Here is a 17,243-nt window from a genome sequence, read left to right on the forward strand (position 1 = left end):
GCTGTGTTTTTAAGACCTTAGGATGTTTTTAACATGCTGATGACTGACAAAAGTCACTAAAAGCAAGAAATCTTGTTTGGTGGCTGCTGAACTGATGCCACAGTAGATGATTAATGATTTTAACAGTATTTTTCAAAGTGTATTCTCTAGAGTGGAAAGTCTATACCACCTCCAACTAATCCCACACTCTGCCAAGTAAAACTGAATTTGCAGTGGATCCTGAAAATAGGTGATATATTTTATATAACATATTAATGTAATATTTTAATATAAATTATGATTGTAATATAGTATAAAATTATTACCCATACAGAGCAGATTTGTCTTTCTGCATAACATGCTTTTTTATGTTGTAGTTAGGTCTTCAGCTGTGAGAAACTTCAGAAGCAGAGACAAATAATCCTGTTGCAAAAATAGGGTTAATGCCCAAACTGTGGAAGAGCACAGATACCAAAATAGTTGTATAAACTTTTACATATAGCAAAATATACCAATACTGAAACAAATGCAGGCCTTTTAACAAACATCTGAGCATCTGTTTGAAGCTTAAATGGTGCTTGAATTATCTTTTTGCAACATTACTGTGGCCTTTAGGCAGGTGTTACTTAGGTCTGATAGTGAAATAGGGAGGAAATACTAGTGTGTAACAGTAATCTTAGCATCCTTTCCATATTGAAGCTACTTGACTTATTAAATCAGGCTACATTTAGCCTGACTTGTGTCATATCCAACCCACCTGTCCATTTCAATTAGAAACAATGAATTACTATAAATTAATTTTTGAGGTAGGTGTGCTGAGTGTTTTTTTTTTAATAAATAGAGGAAAGAGACAAAGTCATCAAAGCATTCTCATATTGAACAAAATTTCCAACACTATAATCCATCATAGATTATCAGGGAGTTGGTGTAAAACTGTTTTTGAAAACCATTTCTGTTTTTGTGGTAATAAAAGTCCCTTTTTGGCCACTGGGAGAAGATAATGTCAAACCAGCAATGTTGGTTCTGATGTGCTGTCTGTTCCTAATCTGTGAAGGCAGGTCTCAGTGTGGGTTGTGCTCATTCTTGATTTGTCTTTATTTTTAAGTTCCATATCCCTTTGATATTCTTGTTTAAAGTTCAGTTTGTTGTTCTCATTTTATAGTTCCAGCACACCTGTCCTGGCTGGCAGCAGGAATCTCACTGGTGAGAGCAAATAAAACCCTTACAGAAATTCCTGCCCACTGCAGAGAGTGGAGATAGTATTTGAATTTTCACTTCTTGAAACTTTTGAAAAATGTGTTACTTACCTGTAATAGTTTTGTAACAGGTGTTTTACACAGAAATTACAAGGTGTGCCTGACCCAGCCTTCTTCCCTTCTGACAGTGTTTACTAATTGGATTAAAGAATTTATTTCTGCATGTACTCCAAAAAACACTAGCTGTATTTGAGTGCTGACCTTTTCTTGGGGTGTTGGATTGTAAGAGTAAGGATAGAGGTACCTTTCTTCATGATTAAATTTTTTCATAATTGCCTGCACACCACCTCTCCCCCCCCGTGACAGAATGTTTTTGTGAAACTGATGCTGTCATTCTGCTCTCAAATTGGTAGGCTTGGTGCAACATTTATTTCATAACTTGTTATGTAGGAATTTCGACAGAAAAGTGATCTTTGTAGTTTTTATAGCTTTAAATTTTGTTAACTCTTGATAAATTTTATAGGTAGAGAGGCTTTTGAACCTTCAGGGAGATTTGGCCACAAGCATCATGTTTTAGCATGGGTGTGTAATTGCCTGCACTAAAAATGAACAAATTGAGGAGTCCCGAATTGATCTTGTGGGATTTTGTGTTAATAGACTAGAGATATGTTTTGTTGCATAAATTGCCTATTTTGTAAATTGGACAAAGAAGTCCTTAAATGCTCTAAATGTTTTTTTAACTGTAAAAGTTAAACAGGAGCTCTCTGAACTTGTGAAATGCCTTAAGAGAAAGGCATTTCACATGCAGGATTCAGCAAAAGCTTCCTCAAGAGGTTTGACCTGCTGCCCTGCCCTGCCAGAGCATGGTGACTGAGGGAATAGAGGACAAAAAGCTTCATTTAGATTAGCTGTGTCACTAAGGGTATGTGCTAATGGAAAGGCCAATACATGTTGGGTGGAAATATAATAATTTTGGGGTCTAGTTTGCCACAAGCCCGTATTTGCTTATTGGTGTTCGAGGCTATCACGTAACTTTTTAATATTTTTTAGAGCCCTCTGTATCAGAAGTTTCTGTTGTGAGGTGAAAGGTTGGAGTGGCATTTTTGTGTAAATTATTTTTGATCTCTTACAACTGTAGGGAAAAGCATCTTGAGCAAGGTTGTCCTCCTTGTTTTTGTCCTCCTGTGAGTCAGTAGTTCCAGTTCAGGACATGGCTTTGAAGGTGACCTGTGGAGGTGACTAGTAGTTCACTTGAAGTAAGGTATTTTGAGATTAGTAAGTGGGCATCTGCTTAACAAAATTACTAGATTTGGTGATCAGATATTAGCAGAGTGGATCACCAATAACCTGGAGTTTAGAGATTATAGAGCGTATGAAAATGTGTTCGTTTTCTGAGATGGCACTGAGAAACACGATCAGTACACCTCAGTCTCATTTATAGAATTTAGGTTTTCATTTTTCTGTCATCTCCTTTCAGAGCATTTATTAAAATGTGACAAACTGTGTAGTGTGAGCTGTCAAAGACAACAGCATCCCTTGTTGAGCACTTTGGGGAAGTACTACAACATCCGGCCTCACCATGAAGGTTTTGAAAAATCCCTTCTTCAGCTGTGAGCAGAACAACTGTACCGTAGGTGGGACATGAAGGAAGCAGATTGTGCTCTTCAGAATTAGGCTTTTATTGATGACTGACTCCCACGAAAATGTTGTGGAAGAGGAACTGGAGCAGAAAACATAGCATCATCACTTGTTTTTTCAGCTGCTTGCCTTCCCTGTGAGGGGCCTTCTTTGCCTGCAGTAAATCTGTTGAGATTGGTCACTTCTGCTGTGTGCAGGTCTCTTCAGGCTTCAGTGGAACCCAGAAGGACCATTCTGATGTCACTGCACTGCTGCTCGATTCAGGTCCTTACTGTGGAAGGGGAAGGCACTAGAACAGAGCAGGAGGACCAAAAGAGATGCTGTGTTTGTTCATCCAGCTGAGTAAACAGTGAGCAAGTCAGATAATTTATGTTGAAGCTGCCTAAAGACCTTAAGATGTTGTTGTTGTTTTTTTTGTTTTGGTTTTTTTTAAATTTTTTAAATTTTTTTTAATTTTATTGTTCTTGTTCTTAGGCATCGTGGGGACCACTTCATAATTCTGTTGCATTTCTTACTGCCATCCAAAAAATGCTTCTGTCCTGATGTGCTGAGCTTTACAGGAAGACGTTTTGGTACCTGGTGAATAGTTACTGTACTGGGCTACTGCAGAGATGGAAATAGGTTAGAGGGTTGTATCCCTGACAGGAGCCATCAAACTTGGCAGTGTCTGAAAAATAGTGAGTAGAGGAGAAACGGGATTATCTAGAAAGCTATGATAGATGGTATTGGTCTCCAAGCTGCAAAGATAGACCCTGTCATGGTCAGCCAGGTTCTCTGAAAGAGAACTTATTTTGTGTTTGTCACAAAAGCAGCTTGCCTGTCTACTACTTCTCATAAAACTATGGTTTTGGTGGTTTTGGTGGGTTTTTTTTCTGGAGGGTAGGGGATTTGGTATGTATCTGAACAGTTTCAACATGCAAAAGTAAAAGGGGTGGGTAAAGGGAACTGAAGAAAGGAGTGAAAGGAGTTGTTGGCAAAAAGGCAGTAGCAAGGGGGGGAAATTACAAATCAGTGTAAAGTAAGCAGAAACAGTCTTTCCTGCATAACTCATTAACTTAAAAACGGTCGGAAGCTTTTCTAATTGGTCTTGAAGGATATGTTTTTTCCATTCTGAAATCTCCCAGGCTGCTTGGTTGTGGCTAATTGGTGTATCAGAGAAGGTGAATTTTTAATAGTGGTTTGATACTGTTTGAAGATTGCTAAGCATTAAATTATAGCTGGAATATTCTGACTCATTAACATGCTTTAAAAACAAACACTATTTCAATCCTCTTTTCTGATCTAAAATGGCAAGAATTCCTAAAGTCTGAGGATTGTAAAGGTTTTTTTTCCTGAAGATCTCTTTAACTGGCATGAATTGTTATTGCCAGGTATTTCTGCATCATTAGTTTTGCTTAGGAAAATCTTAGCAATTTAACTGGCAAAATAAAAATTCTTACAGTTTGGAACTTCTATGTGAAAATTAGTGAGTGATCTCTGAGTATGAATGAAATATTTGCATAACTGCTTTTTGTTTTGTAGAAAGACAGAATCTCATTTCTTCAGGGATTTTTTCAACCTTTTTAACAGCACCAAAACTTCCCCAAAAGAGTTCCCCAAGCAGTGCAGGTAATAAACACTTAATATGTCTGGAAAGCTGCAAAGTTGCTCAGAGAAATTGAAGCTGCCCCATCTGTGGAAATGTTCCAGGCCAGGTTGGATGATGCTTGGAGCAACCTGGGATAGTGGAAGGTGTCCCTGCCCATGGGAGGGGTGGACTGGGATGGCCTTTAAAGGTCCCTTCCAAAACAAACCATTCTATGAATCTATGAAACATTACTGTAGCACGGGTGAGTCGTCAGAATTCAAATATATTGTGCAGACAGTAAAATTCAAATATTGGAGCTGGACAATACATAACGTTAATTTAACTTCTCTGTTTTTTGTTGTATGGAGAATTATGTGTAAATATATTGCAGTAGTCTCATACCTCTGTGGCAAGATTTATCTTAGGATTTTGTGGGATGCTTTAATGTCTCATGGGATGGTCTGAAACCTGCAGTTCTTGGATACAAATAGGAATCAGCCGAAAGCCTCAGTGCAGTGCTTTGGTAATTCTGAACGAGCGGCATTACATCTCATGTTCTCACCTTTACAGTGATTGTGGCTCCTTTGCTTGGAAAGAAAACAGTGTCCATAGTTCGTAAAGCTGCAAAGTATAAAGGTAACCAGAGTCCTTCTATGTATAGAAATTTAAGTTTTTGTTAGGTTTTAAGATGTTTTCAGTATTTTCATGTAATTGTGTTGAGGACTCAATCTAGCAACCAGATCTCAGATGACATTGTAAAATCTGTGCATGACCATCTCAAATTCTTACACTTTAAAGAAATAATTTCTAAAAAAAATCCCACAGTTATATGTAATCTATATTACTCAAGATGTCTGCAGACTATGCCAGATGATCATGGCAAGTGTGATTTTGGAAGGGGGCAGCTGGCTGTACTGGGCAGATAAAATTCCAGCATTAGCAATTAAGCTGTGAGACCAGTAGGAGATATAATCCTGAAAGGAACTCTAATTACTTGTCTAAACTTGTTTAAATAGAAGATGTATAGAGGATGAGAAATTTTTTCCCAAGTTCAACAGTACACATCTGTACCTTGAGTTACTTAGGAGCTCACACATGGCATCTGTGTATTGCTGAATTGCTTTTAATGTTCTTTCAGATGAAAAATTATATTCTTGTAAGCCTTGTTAATAATTAATACTAAAATCTTCTAGAAGAAACAGTAAACTTGGGATTTATACCTACCCCTAGCAATTTGAGATTGGAATGAGTCCTGATGTGCAAAACAAACTCCTTTGTGTTGCTCTAAAGCCTCTACTGCTGCATTATGGAGCCAAGCTCTGGGGCTAAACAGATGCTGGATTTAATAGAGAATGACACTTGCAGATCAGGCTATGATTCTTTGGGGGTGTAGTAATACTGAGTTAAACTAAATGAGTTGCTAATAAGTTGTGTCTGTTTGGTTTTTTTGGGGGGGGAGAAGGTGTGTGTGGGGGGGCAGATAAGTAGATTAACCTTTTGTAAAATCTTATTTTAATGAACCATGCATTTATTTATTTAATGTATTTCAAGGAAAAGTAAATCAGATTCATTGGTAATTTACTGCTAGAGTGAGGACTGACTTTCCTGGAGTGAATTTCCTGTGACTTGGTGTTTATTTAGGCTATCCCACTTTAGGATGTGAGGAAGCAGAAGTTGTTTAACCTTGTTTTTTGCAGTTTCTTTGGGATCCCCTGGAGCAGCCTTTCTGTGCAGTAGAGGCTGTTATGAAATTGAAGGAAAAATCGTGGATAAATAAGTAAATGTTTTAAATATTGCTTAAAGCATACTGTTGTAAATGTGTTCCAAGTACTGATGAACCTTTTATATTATCCAGTAGCTTGAACCTCTACTGTCTTAACCAGCATGCAGGCACAGAAGCAGTGCCTCTTAATCAAAAGCAGTGTGGACATTTAAGTGGTTACATGTTTTATGTGAGTGATCTTTTCAGCTAAAGGCAGCTGTTTCTAAAAGAAATATTTGATTTGACTGTCCTTTAATTTGATATTATTTAGTAGCAGCTGAATTGGAAATGCGTTTGAGATCATGACTAGCATGTAATCAGCTAAGTTCAAGCATTGGGGTTAATCTGTTACTGTTGTTAAAATGCTCAGAAATTAAATGTTGATTTTTTTTTCTATTTGAAATTATTTTTAGTCATTTTTCCAGTAGGATATTCATGAACTCTGAAGGAGAGACTTGTTTCCTGGGTCATTTGATGGCTGGAGTTCCTCAGAAATGTCTTGCTTATGTAAAGCAGGGCCTGTGGTTCAGATTGTAGGAGCTGAAGGTGCTCAGGCTGCATCGTGAAGTCATTGCAGAGCGCTTCATCAAGCTTTGGGATAGCACAAGTTCCTGATGGAAAGAGTTAGCTTTGTGTGTCTGTAGGTGTAGTCATCTACAGGAAGGATCAGTAGAACTTGCTGAGGTTTTTACTTCAGAGGGGTATAGTGAGTGTAATGTACTTAGGAGAGGAAAGAAACAACCTGGGCCATAACAGAGAGAAAAAATCTGTATGTTTGTTTGATTGCTCCAAGATTTGTTGGCTCTCGAATGAGTGGAAGTCGAAGCTCGCCAAGTCTCCTTATCTACAAAGTACTGTCAGGTATTTAAAGCTCAAGCAAGCAGGATTATTTTGATATTTGGATGGCTTGATATTTATTTCATTTAGAGGAGAAAATAATCAGCCAGTGCCTTATTTTACTGTCGTTTTGGGGAAGGTTTGTGGAATGAAAAATGTTCTCTGCAGTTTGGAGGGAGCCAGCTGGGCATTAGGGCTGGAGGGCTCACAGTGGGCTCCACAGCTTGTCATGTTGCTTGGGAGCGTGGCTGTGGAACTGGGCATGTTCTTGGGCACTGTGATTTGACACTGACTCTGAAAACAGACAATAAAATTTTGCTAAGACTTGCTGTTAAAGCCCTCTTTGTTTTGGATTTTGTCTTAATGGTATTGAACCTGCTGGCATGCCATAGGAAATCTGGACAGCAAGCGTGATTCCTTTTCAAGAATTAGCTTGAAACCTGTTCCAGTTGCTGTCATGTTTCTGGGAAGGTGGTTTAAATGTGGGGGGCTTTGGGAGCTGCAGTGAGCTGTAAGAGTAGATTGTAAATAGAGAATACAGTGACTCATTTTAGGAGAACAGGCGAAGGGTTTTGGGCACTGTCAGTGCTCTGGCATGGAGAACTCAAGAGTTCCAGGTGAAGGTGGAGGCATTTGAAGGCAGAGCTCCAGCTGCCTCTTGGTTCTCTTCACCATTAGTTGTTTGTCTTGGAGCAAGTAAGCTGGAAAACATGAGCAGAGAATGGGAGCTTGAAACAGACAGAGACTAGACTTGCTTTTTCTCCGAGAAACAAAGGTTTAAATGTAGGGCCTTTAAGTCATTTAAAGGGACAGGGCTTGTGTCAAAATATAGGTCCAGGCCCAACAGCATCATTGTTGGCTTTTGCTGTAGTTAACATGTTGCAAACACGACAGGTTGGATGGGGCTTGGAGCAACCTGGTCCGGTACAAGGTGTCCCTGCCTGTAGAATCTCCTACAAATAAAATTTAGAAAATAGTCACCTTTTTTTTTTTTTTTTTGTTTTTTTTTTTTTTTTGTTTTTTTTTTGTTTTTTGTTTTTTGTTTTCTTAGGATCTCAATTTTAAAGATCTCTTTAATATTTTATATTCTACTCTGTGACTGTGCTGGCCCTTTGTTGTTTCTGACATATTTGTGTACTTTGCAGTTGCTCTAAATCTCAAATATGAATTCCATGATGGCTGCTAATGTTACAGCTTTTTGTTTGTTTCTAGTCAGTTCTTCATATTTACACAGTTCTTTATTAGTATTAATTGCCCTTAGAAGTATCTTTTCTGGAAGTAATTGCTACTGCAAAGTTGATGAGTGTAAGAGTATCAGTATGGTCGTGATCCTTGTATCTGATATCTTGTATCTGATACTTTGCATCTGTATCTTCGTAGAAAACGGGGGGGGGGGGGGGAGGGGGGGGGGGGAAAGTTGCTGCTGGGTAGTGGCTTACATCTTCTGATACAGCCGTGCCTGTTCTTATGTTTTATGCCAGCTCAGGAGTGAGTATTTAGGTTGCAGTTAATGTTGCACAACACTTTTATCTTGATGGTGATGCCTTTTTTCATACAAACTTTTAAACCAATCAGTCACAGTTATTTTGTCCCAAAAGGTAGAAGTTTATTGAAGTTGATGCCCTGGAAAGATGTGAAGTGCTTGGGATTATACCTGGCACGTAGTTGATAGCATTGTTTTGGTTCTCTTAGTTAATTAAATTCTTTATAAAAATGAGAAGCAGCATGAAGATTTTAAACCTTCTCATTCCTCACACAGATCAAGTACAACACATAATAAGAGGGTTTGGAGTGCCAGCTTCTGCAGTGTTCCATCAAAAAGCACTTGTGTTCCTGATGTGTTCATTTTATGGCTCTTTCCCATTGAAGTAGTTGCCTGGAAGGAACCATGTTATTTCACAGAGGTCAGGAGATTCATGTATGGTCAGCAGTACCTTTGCTTACTTGATAACAGCATAATAAGAGCTGTTAAGGCAGGAACTTTAAAGGTGTAGATCGTTGGTGGCACGCAGAATTAGCTGCATCTTTACAGAAGTAGTAATTTTCTGTCTGTGCATGCTGAGTTTGAAAACATGTTTCTGAATAGTAGATCAGCTTGGCACCCTCGTTAAAATTGTGAATTCTATTCTCGTAGTTTTCCCCACTGCTAGCAGCCTTGTCACTGATATAACTGTGAAGCAGTGTTCTTGCTGAGTATAATTTACTAAAATACAAATGAGATGATGACTGAAGGAATAGCACAAAAACTTGTATTTTTCTTGAAGAAAGATGTTATAGTCCAAAGTCTGTTGAAAGGAAATCTTTCTAATATATTCCTATGTGCCTGATTCCTAAACCTCAGTAATTTTTCAAGGAGGTGATCTAAAGCTTTACTGGTGGCTAACTCAGGGTCTGCATATTCCTTATTTGTGCAAAAGACGTAAAATATTTCTTTCTTCTTTTTTTTTTTCCTCAAAGAAATGAAAATTTAGAAAAACCTTTGCCAAATAAAGAAGATGGGAGCGAATAGCAGCAGCATCAGTGAGCTTCCAGAAAATGAGTACTTACAGAAACTGTCAGGATCAGAGCCCATCTCTGAGAATGACCCGTTCTGGAATCAGCTTCTGTCTTTTAGCTTCACCACTCCAACAAACAGGTAAGAGGGTGTTGGAGAGCTGGCTTTGATAATATGTTTATAGAAGTGACCAGTCTGAAAGCAAATGAGTGGTTATGTTAATTATTCCTGTTTTAGGTAGCAGAGGAATAAATGCCTGTGTAAAATAGGCTGTTGTCTCTAAGTTTGGAAGCGTTTTCCACCACCTCTTCCATTCCTGTGGGTTTCTTTCTTCTTCATAATAGCAGTAATTGCTACTCATTCTCCTGGTAAAGATCAGAAATAGGGTCTGTAGTGTTGGGGGAGCCTTTTTTCCTTGTTGTTTTAGGAAGCTTTCTTTTCCTTTGGTATAGCCTTTGGGTTGACTGGAGATTCCAACATTTGATGTTTCCTCTCAATTTAGAGTGAATTGTACTTCTTGCATGATTTAATTGTAGGTCAGCTTTTGAGTTGCTTAGTCTGTATGGCTTTTTTTCACCTTCTTTGCATCTTAAAAAGAAATTTGGTGTGTATTCTCCATAAAAATATTTTCTAAATACCTAAAAGCTTTGAAGGCCTTTTCATTCCAGAAAGTGGTGTAGGTATAAATAAAATCAGTATTTTTTAGAGGATCCATAGCACATCTCCAGAAGTAGAGAATTTAAGTTCTTGTAACTTCTATTAGCCCAACTCCATTGCTAAATTCCTTGGCCTGTGTGTAGATTATCAGTTTTACAAGAACAATCTGATATTAATATCTTCAGGTGTTACTTAAATTATTTTTACAGTTTTCAGCATAAAACTGGTGCTTCTCTGCAAGTGAAAGTTCAGGCAACTGGAATGGAAAATGGTTAAGGTAAATAACTGGGAAGCATTTACTAGGTGCTATTTTTGTAAAGAGTGAGGAGGAGGAGGAGGAAGTATTTTGGCTTCTGCCTGGAGAGAATAGCCAGAGGTTTGGAAGAAGGGACAGTGTTGTGGAGGGCTGTAAAGCTGGTAAAGGGCAGTATGGAATTGGGAGTGTGCAAACAAGCAGTTGTGTTTCCTCTAAGATCCCTCAAGACAAGATTTATTTACAGCCTACCCATGACTAATAAGATTGACAGTAAAAACTTATATAATACTCTGTTGTTTGGATAAATAATAATTGCATATAAAACCCCACCAATTTCTTTTGGTTGTTCTATTTTTCTTCGTTCCCTCATGCAAGTTAAGGAGTTTTTCTTAGCTTGTTTTGCAGCCTTTGTGTCTGTTTCATGAAATTCAGATCCAGTGTAGAGAAAATTTGCTAAAAAACCCCCTCAAATCAGCAAAGTAAAAACGTAACCAAACAAAAAAACCTCAAGCAAGAAACATAATTAAAAAGACAAGAAGTCAAATAAAATGATCCAAATGCAGGTTGAAAGCTTTAATTAGCTGAACACCAGATGGTGCTCTTGCCTGGGAGCTAGAGAAGAAATATTTTTAGAGACATCTTTTCTGCAGCTTAGTATTGGAAGGAAACAGAAATTTCTCGTTTAGTTGCATCTAACTGAGACAACCATTGGCAAGTGAAATTGGGCTATGTTGGCTGCACAGCACCCTCAGCATTTGTCTATATCAGATAACCTTGCCTGCAGGAATGGAACAATAGAGGTCAATGTCAATTTCTGAGATTGAAATCTTCCAAATTACCAAGTTAACTCTTTTTTTAATGAGGCTTAAGTGTCAGGAGCAAGATGCTTGTTTTTGATTTGTGGAAAGGAGCCAGTTTTCACCTATCATACAGGACAGAGTTTTACAGTTTTCTTCTCTTTTTAAATTCACTTTTTCTGGTTTGTTGCAAAACTAGTGACTGTTTGCAAGTATTATTTGGAGCAGTTAAAGCGTTTTGTGTTGGTTTTTTTTTGTGGAGGCAGTTGGTGATACTTCAGAGTAAAAGATCTGTTTCCTGAAGTTTTTGCAAAGATGGGACTGATGCGATCCCCAGGGAGAAGAGGGCTGTCTTCTCTGGGTGCTGCTTTGGATGTAATTCTATTCTACACATGTCAGTACCATAGGGGAGGAGGCAGAGAAAATCATTAGAAGAGAATGTGGTAGACAAGTTCATGTTGGTAGGAAAAGCAATCAGCCAAACCCAAATTATCCAAGCAAAAACCAGCAAGGTGGGGAAATGGTGGGGCTGGGGTAGATTTACTCCTTTCAGCAACAGATGCCCAACAAATTCCCCTTGTTGTCAAGAGGCATTTGCCATAGCAAGGAAACAGTATCTGCAAAGAAGGATTCCAAAGGAAATCTGAATCAGTGTGTGTAAGAAAGTTTGTGGGGTTTTTAACACTTTTCCATGTATGCTTTTTCTAGTTAGGAACTTGTGACTAGTGCTTTGCTTTACAGAAGCTGTTCCACGTTAGTCCAGGTTTGGTAGATCCCAAGTGTCAAACAGGGCTGGATCTTTTGTGGAACAGTAGTCTTTGTGATTTGGCTTGAGATATGGAGAATGACTGTTTTGTTACCTCAAGAAACATGAAGACATGATACCAGATCTTAAAATAGCACCACTTTCTGCGCTCTGCTGTCTTCATTTTCTTATGCTTTGTGTGTCTTGGCACTTTGTATTTCTTTATTTGTCCTTGTTTGCTTTTCTCTCTTTCCCTTTCAGTTTGGTTGATCTCTTCCTCCTTTTATCCATGTCTCATCTTCATGGTTCTCTTTTTTGGTTGTTTTTTTTTTTTGACCTCTACCTGACTGAATGTGTTAATTTCTCTTTTTCTGGTTCCATGTGAAATAGTTTAGCATTGCTCATTTCCTCAGCCATGCCTTTCTTTCCTGGGTTTTATTTTTTCAGTCCTGTTGACTTTTTGGTCTGTTTCTGTGAAGAACTCAAGGTAGTTTTCTATATGGAATAGTTTGTTTCTGTATGGGAAAGTGTGCCAAATACCAGTGCTGCTGACTGCAAAGTTGCTGTATCTCTGTCAGCATTGATGCAAGATGCTCTTGCCCTTTTACTATCTCTTCCAGTGTTTATATTGTTCTTCTGTAAGTTTAATTAGGAGCTAATCTATCTGGAAAACATAGCAGAAGTGTTTATTTTTTCAGCCAAGATAATTCCCTACAATGATTCATAGCTTGGCACCACAAAACAGTTCTGGCAGGATGAGGGATTGATTTTTTGGGGCACAGCAGCCTATTGAGGTAAAAAGTGGGATTGCTTAAACCTGCTTTGCCATCCAAAAATGAACAGGAGAGTGTGGTCAAAGCAGAGCTTGCTCTGAGGAGTCTAATATACTGCCTTTCTGGGCTGCTTGTTTTTCCTCTCGTACTGTTGATTTTCTTAATAATTAGGCAAGTATTGAGAGAGACTATCAGCTGTTAGTAATCAGAAATGAGCTGATGGTGAATCCCTGCTCGCTGCCTGTGACTCCCCTGTCATGAGTGAGTAGTAACAGCCAGAGCCAGCCTGGGTATCTGGCACATAAAGAAAGCCACTGGGCCTTTCACAGCCTAGGAGTGGGAGCAGATAAGTGGTGCAAACATAAATAGCAGTCCAAGGAACCAGCTTCCAGCAGTTTAGTTTTAGGTTGCCTCACACTTTTCACTGTAAAAGGTTTATTGCGATATCATCTTCCATAAAGCAAATCATGCGTGCTAAGCAGGTACTGCTGAGGTGTCTGCTGAGGCATTTCTGGTTTCAGCCATTAGGAAGTACTTGGTACTCCAATTTCACACTCCTGCATATTCCTGTCTTTTTTTTCATTCATAGGTTTTTATTTGTTGCACAGAATGGACTTGTGGGACCTGAATTAAAATCTGTATAAATCTTCCACTTATATACTTTAGGTGACTACCCTATCAGTCCAATAGTGTTGGTTATTGCAAAAATTAAATACAGCTTCTCTGGATGATTTTTTTAGTTTTTTTAGTTACTGTCAGGATTAAGAGCTATGACATTTGCTTTGGAGTGGTAGCTCTCAGTCTAGGCAGACTTTGTGTTTGTCTGGATTTTCTGTGATTTGCTACCAAGAATGCAGCCTCTTCCTTAGTGGTGGTATTAGTTACAATTATTTTCTGATGGAAAACTTAAAGTTAACTAAAGCAGAACTTGCTGAAAATCATGTGCTTAATATTTACTGTTCTGCTTTGTTCCTTCCCCAGAGTTATAAATGAGTTGGTGGTTCAAGAATAATGTGCACGGGCCTTTAATGGAAAAACATAGAGATGGGAAGCTTTTATGTTTCCTTAACATGGTACATTTTTTAAATGGTACAATAAATCATATGCTGCCTTATTCTCTTTGATGTCTGTCCTCCAACTACGCCTTTAAAATCAGCATTCCCACAGTAAGAATTTAGTCAATGGGCTGGTTCTTCTGTGTTGTGTTCAATGGCAAAGAAAAAAGGCCTTACTGTCAGGAAAGCTGCTTGTTTTGTTTTTTCCCCCCTCCTTTTTTAGAGGGGTACTTGTCTGCTTTGGTTTGGGTCTTTTTCTTACCATGCTAAGGGCAGGTGTTGTGATGTGAATATGTTTCTAATTGCAGCTTTTAGGCAGAATGCTTTCTCTTGCTATGTGGAGATACTTTAAGAGAAACCACTGCAATTTTGAAGCATCTTCTATTGTGGTGCTGTTAAAAGAAAAGCTGATAAAACCACATTCTTCAAAGTTGGCTGCTGCCAGGAAACAACCTTCACTGTCTTAATAATTATGGTTTTGCTGAAGACTGATTGTTAGTGAATTTAAAGTAAGACAGCTGAATTCAACCATTTAAAAATAATCCTATTTATAATGCCACTGTTTTGGGGGTTTTTCCTTTTTCTTTTTTTCCCTTCCTTTTCTTTTTGAAGTAATATTTTTACAAAAACATCCTGCTGACTGCAGGATCCTGCTTTTTGGTTGTAAGAAGCCAGAAATAAAAATACAGAGTCTTTGAAAATGATGAAATTTTATTGATTAATTGACTGCTCAATTTGCCATTCCTTCCCATCTCTACTGAAAAGAGGTTTTCTTACAGAAAACTAACTTCCTGATGGAGAAACTCTGCACTGTGATGAGTGATTGCAAACACAAAGAGATTAAATCCCAAAGAAATAATGATTATCCTTGATTACTCTTTATTTTCACCACTGATGTGTGATAGCTGTGGTCACACAGATGCTGCCTGTGTCTGGAGCAGCTTTTAGTGACAATTGGTATGGAAAATATTCTTATTACATAGTGTTGAGATGTTACAGAAAATAATCACTGCCACTGTAAAACCTCTCCTGTTTGGATACCTTTAAAATAAACAAAGACAAACCAATTTTCTTAAAACATGGCTGTGCTGTCAAGGAAGCAAATTTCACTATTATTAACTTTAGTTTTGCTGAAGTCTGTGGACTTATACTCTACATAAAAGAAAAGCAAATAAAATAATTTTTTTTTCTTTTATTAAGTACTTTGAAAATGCTGGCCATCAGATCACAGCATGAGGGAGGAACTCCTGTGAAGCCTGGAATTTTTTCCTAGAATGTGTGGGAAGCAACCATGCACCTCACAAATTTTCTTGTATCCAAGTGAGCCAGTAAAGTTGGTATAGTTAAGAATATTCTGATTTGAATCTATTCTGTTTGCCCCCTGTGTTCACAGCCTGTTTGAATCCCCGCATCAGGTGGTACCTTTTGTTCATTTCTTGGAAAACCGTGGAACTGGTGAATATGTAAATATGTACTGCTCTGTGGAAGCGAGGTTGTTCAGTGCAGGTTGTGCCAGTTGAAGTACATGTGCAAACTCACCTAGGTCACTGTGATCCTGCTGTTAAAGGCCCGTGGCTTGAAGTTGGTGTCACAGAAGCCCAGAACAGTTTGAGTTGGAAAGGATCTTGAAAATCATCCCATTCCACACCCCTGCCATGGGCAGGGACAGCTTCCACTGTCCCAGGTTGCTCCAGGCCTTGTCCAACCTGGCCTTGGACACTTGTAGAGATAGGGCAGCCACAGCTCTTTTGGGCAACCTGTGCAAGGGCCCTACCTCCCTCAGAGTTTGTTCCCTATGCATGTGACTAGTTTCCATAAGAGGTGTCTTGTCCAGGGCAGAGCTTCCTGGATGTTACTGGAGTGCCTGGGTTTCTTGCTGATGCTCAGCAGGACTATCAAGCAGCAGGCAGAGTTGACTTTTCATACTCACTGCCTGTCTGTTACTACCAATAGATAATCTGTTTCACATTGTGAATATACCAAATGTTTGTCATAGAGCAGGGAATATTTTACACTCCATCCTTAACAAATCTGTCCTTTACTTTTATGTGTTCTAACCCATGTCACCAAATGCTACATCCACATCGCTTTTAAATCCCTCCCATGATGGCAACTCCACCACTGCCCAGGGCAGCTGTGCCAGAGCTGGACACTCCTTTCCATGGAGGAATTTTCCCCAATATCCACCCTGAGCCTGCCCTGGCCCAGCCTGAGGCCGTTCCCTCTGCTCCTGTCCCTGTTCCCTGGAGCACAGCCCGACCCCCCGGCTGTGCCCTCCTGTCAGGAGCTGTGCAGAGCCACAAGGGCCCCCTGAGCCTCCTTTGCTCCAGGCTCAGCCCCTGCCCAGCTCCCTCAGCTGCTCCTCATCAGACTTGTGCTCCAGACATGTATTTGACAGGTATTTGACAACAGGGCAGTCCGTATTCCTCCGGTGAGAGTGTCAATTCAGAGGGAATTGGAACTTTTATGTGATCAGTGCAGTGAAGCTTCACTTTATCAGTCCTTGCTCTTGTTAGGGCTGAAATACAAATAAGTACTTATTAGCAGTGTTCTCTGTGGCTTAATGAAAGGACAGATGTTTCAGTGTTGAGTTTCCATTTTTACATTCATTCATTAACCAGATGTTATTTCCACAGGGACTGTAGAGAAAAGTTGGTACCACAGTTGGTTGAACTGTTTCTTTTGTCCCACCTTGTGAATCTTAGCTCTGGCATCTTCTGCCCAAATCTTAATGTAATTACCTTCTGTCTCTTCACTGCACAAGAAAATACCCAGACAGCTTTTTTCCATGTCTCTCACTTCTCTTTCCTGCCCAATCAAAGGAGAGAAAGTCACTGCTAAGTTTGGCCCATGGTACTTAGGAATGAGCTGCTATTTTTTTGTACCCCTCCACAATACTGTCTCCATGAGTCCATCCCTGGGGATGCATTTCAGTGGTGTCTGTCTATTGGGGGGTATTTCTGCTGTAATTCCCCCTCACTAGGTGTTTCGTTTAAGTGAACTGAAATTTTACAGTAGTTGTTGCCTCATCTTGAGTGTGGCAAAATTCACTTTTGTGTTCTTGTTGTATGAACAAGAGGCAGTGGGCTGTAGTTAATTTTTAAGCGTTAAACTTCATTTTAGTATGAAAAAGAATTACTGGAGTGTTAAAAGCTTTGCTGAAGATCTGAAAGCCTTGCTTGCTTTGCCACTGTTTTTGATCCTGGCAACTTGTAGAAACCAAACAACTCTGTGGAATTTTTTTGAGGACTCTGTATGGGTTTTAATAACTCAAAAGAGAAGAAAAAAAATCTGTAAGAATGCTGTACTTTGAAACCTAACCTTACAAATTAGGGAGAAAATGAACCATAATTCAAAAGCTGAATGTCTGCATTTAGGGTTTAAATCCTGGAGCAATTACCACTCTGACTGTGTCCCCAGGATCTTTGGATAGTGGGAGGGGTCATGTTGTGTTACATTATGAGTTTTCAGTACCTAAAACTCTCTA

The 17,243-nt window shown here is 39.0% G+C and overlaps 1 protein-coding gene across 7 annotated transcripts in view; it reads left to right on the top strand.

The window, feature by feature from the left end:
* DYM (dymeclin) overlaps positions 1–17,243 on the top strand; it is a 210,578-nt gene that overhangs the window by 1,771 nt on the left and 191,564 nt on the right. For all 7 annotated transcript variants that reach the window (XM_066569260.1, XM_066569261.1, XM_066569265.1 and 4 more), the window contains exon 2: positions 9,437–9,614. In XM_066569260.1, the coding sequence (XP_066425357.1) occupies positions 9,475–9,614 (140 nt within the window). In that variant the 5' untranslated portion in view covers positions 9,437–9,474. The remainder of the gene's footprint in view (positions 1–9,436; positions 9,615–17,243) is intronic.

Source organism: Molothrus aeneus, chromosome Z (genome assembly GCF_037042795.1).
Source record: "Molothrus aeneus isolate 106 chromosome Z, BPBGC_Maene_1.0, whole genome shotgun sequence".
Lineage (NCBI taxonomy): Eukaryota > Metazoa > Chordata > Aves > Passeriformes > Icteridae > Molothrus > Molothrus aeneus.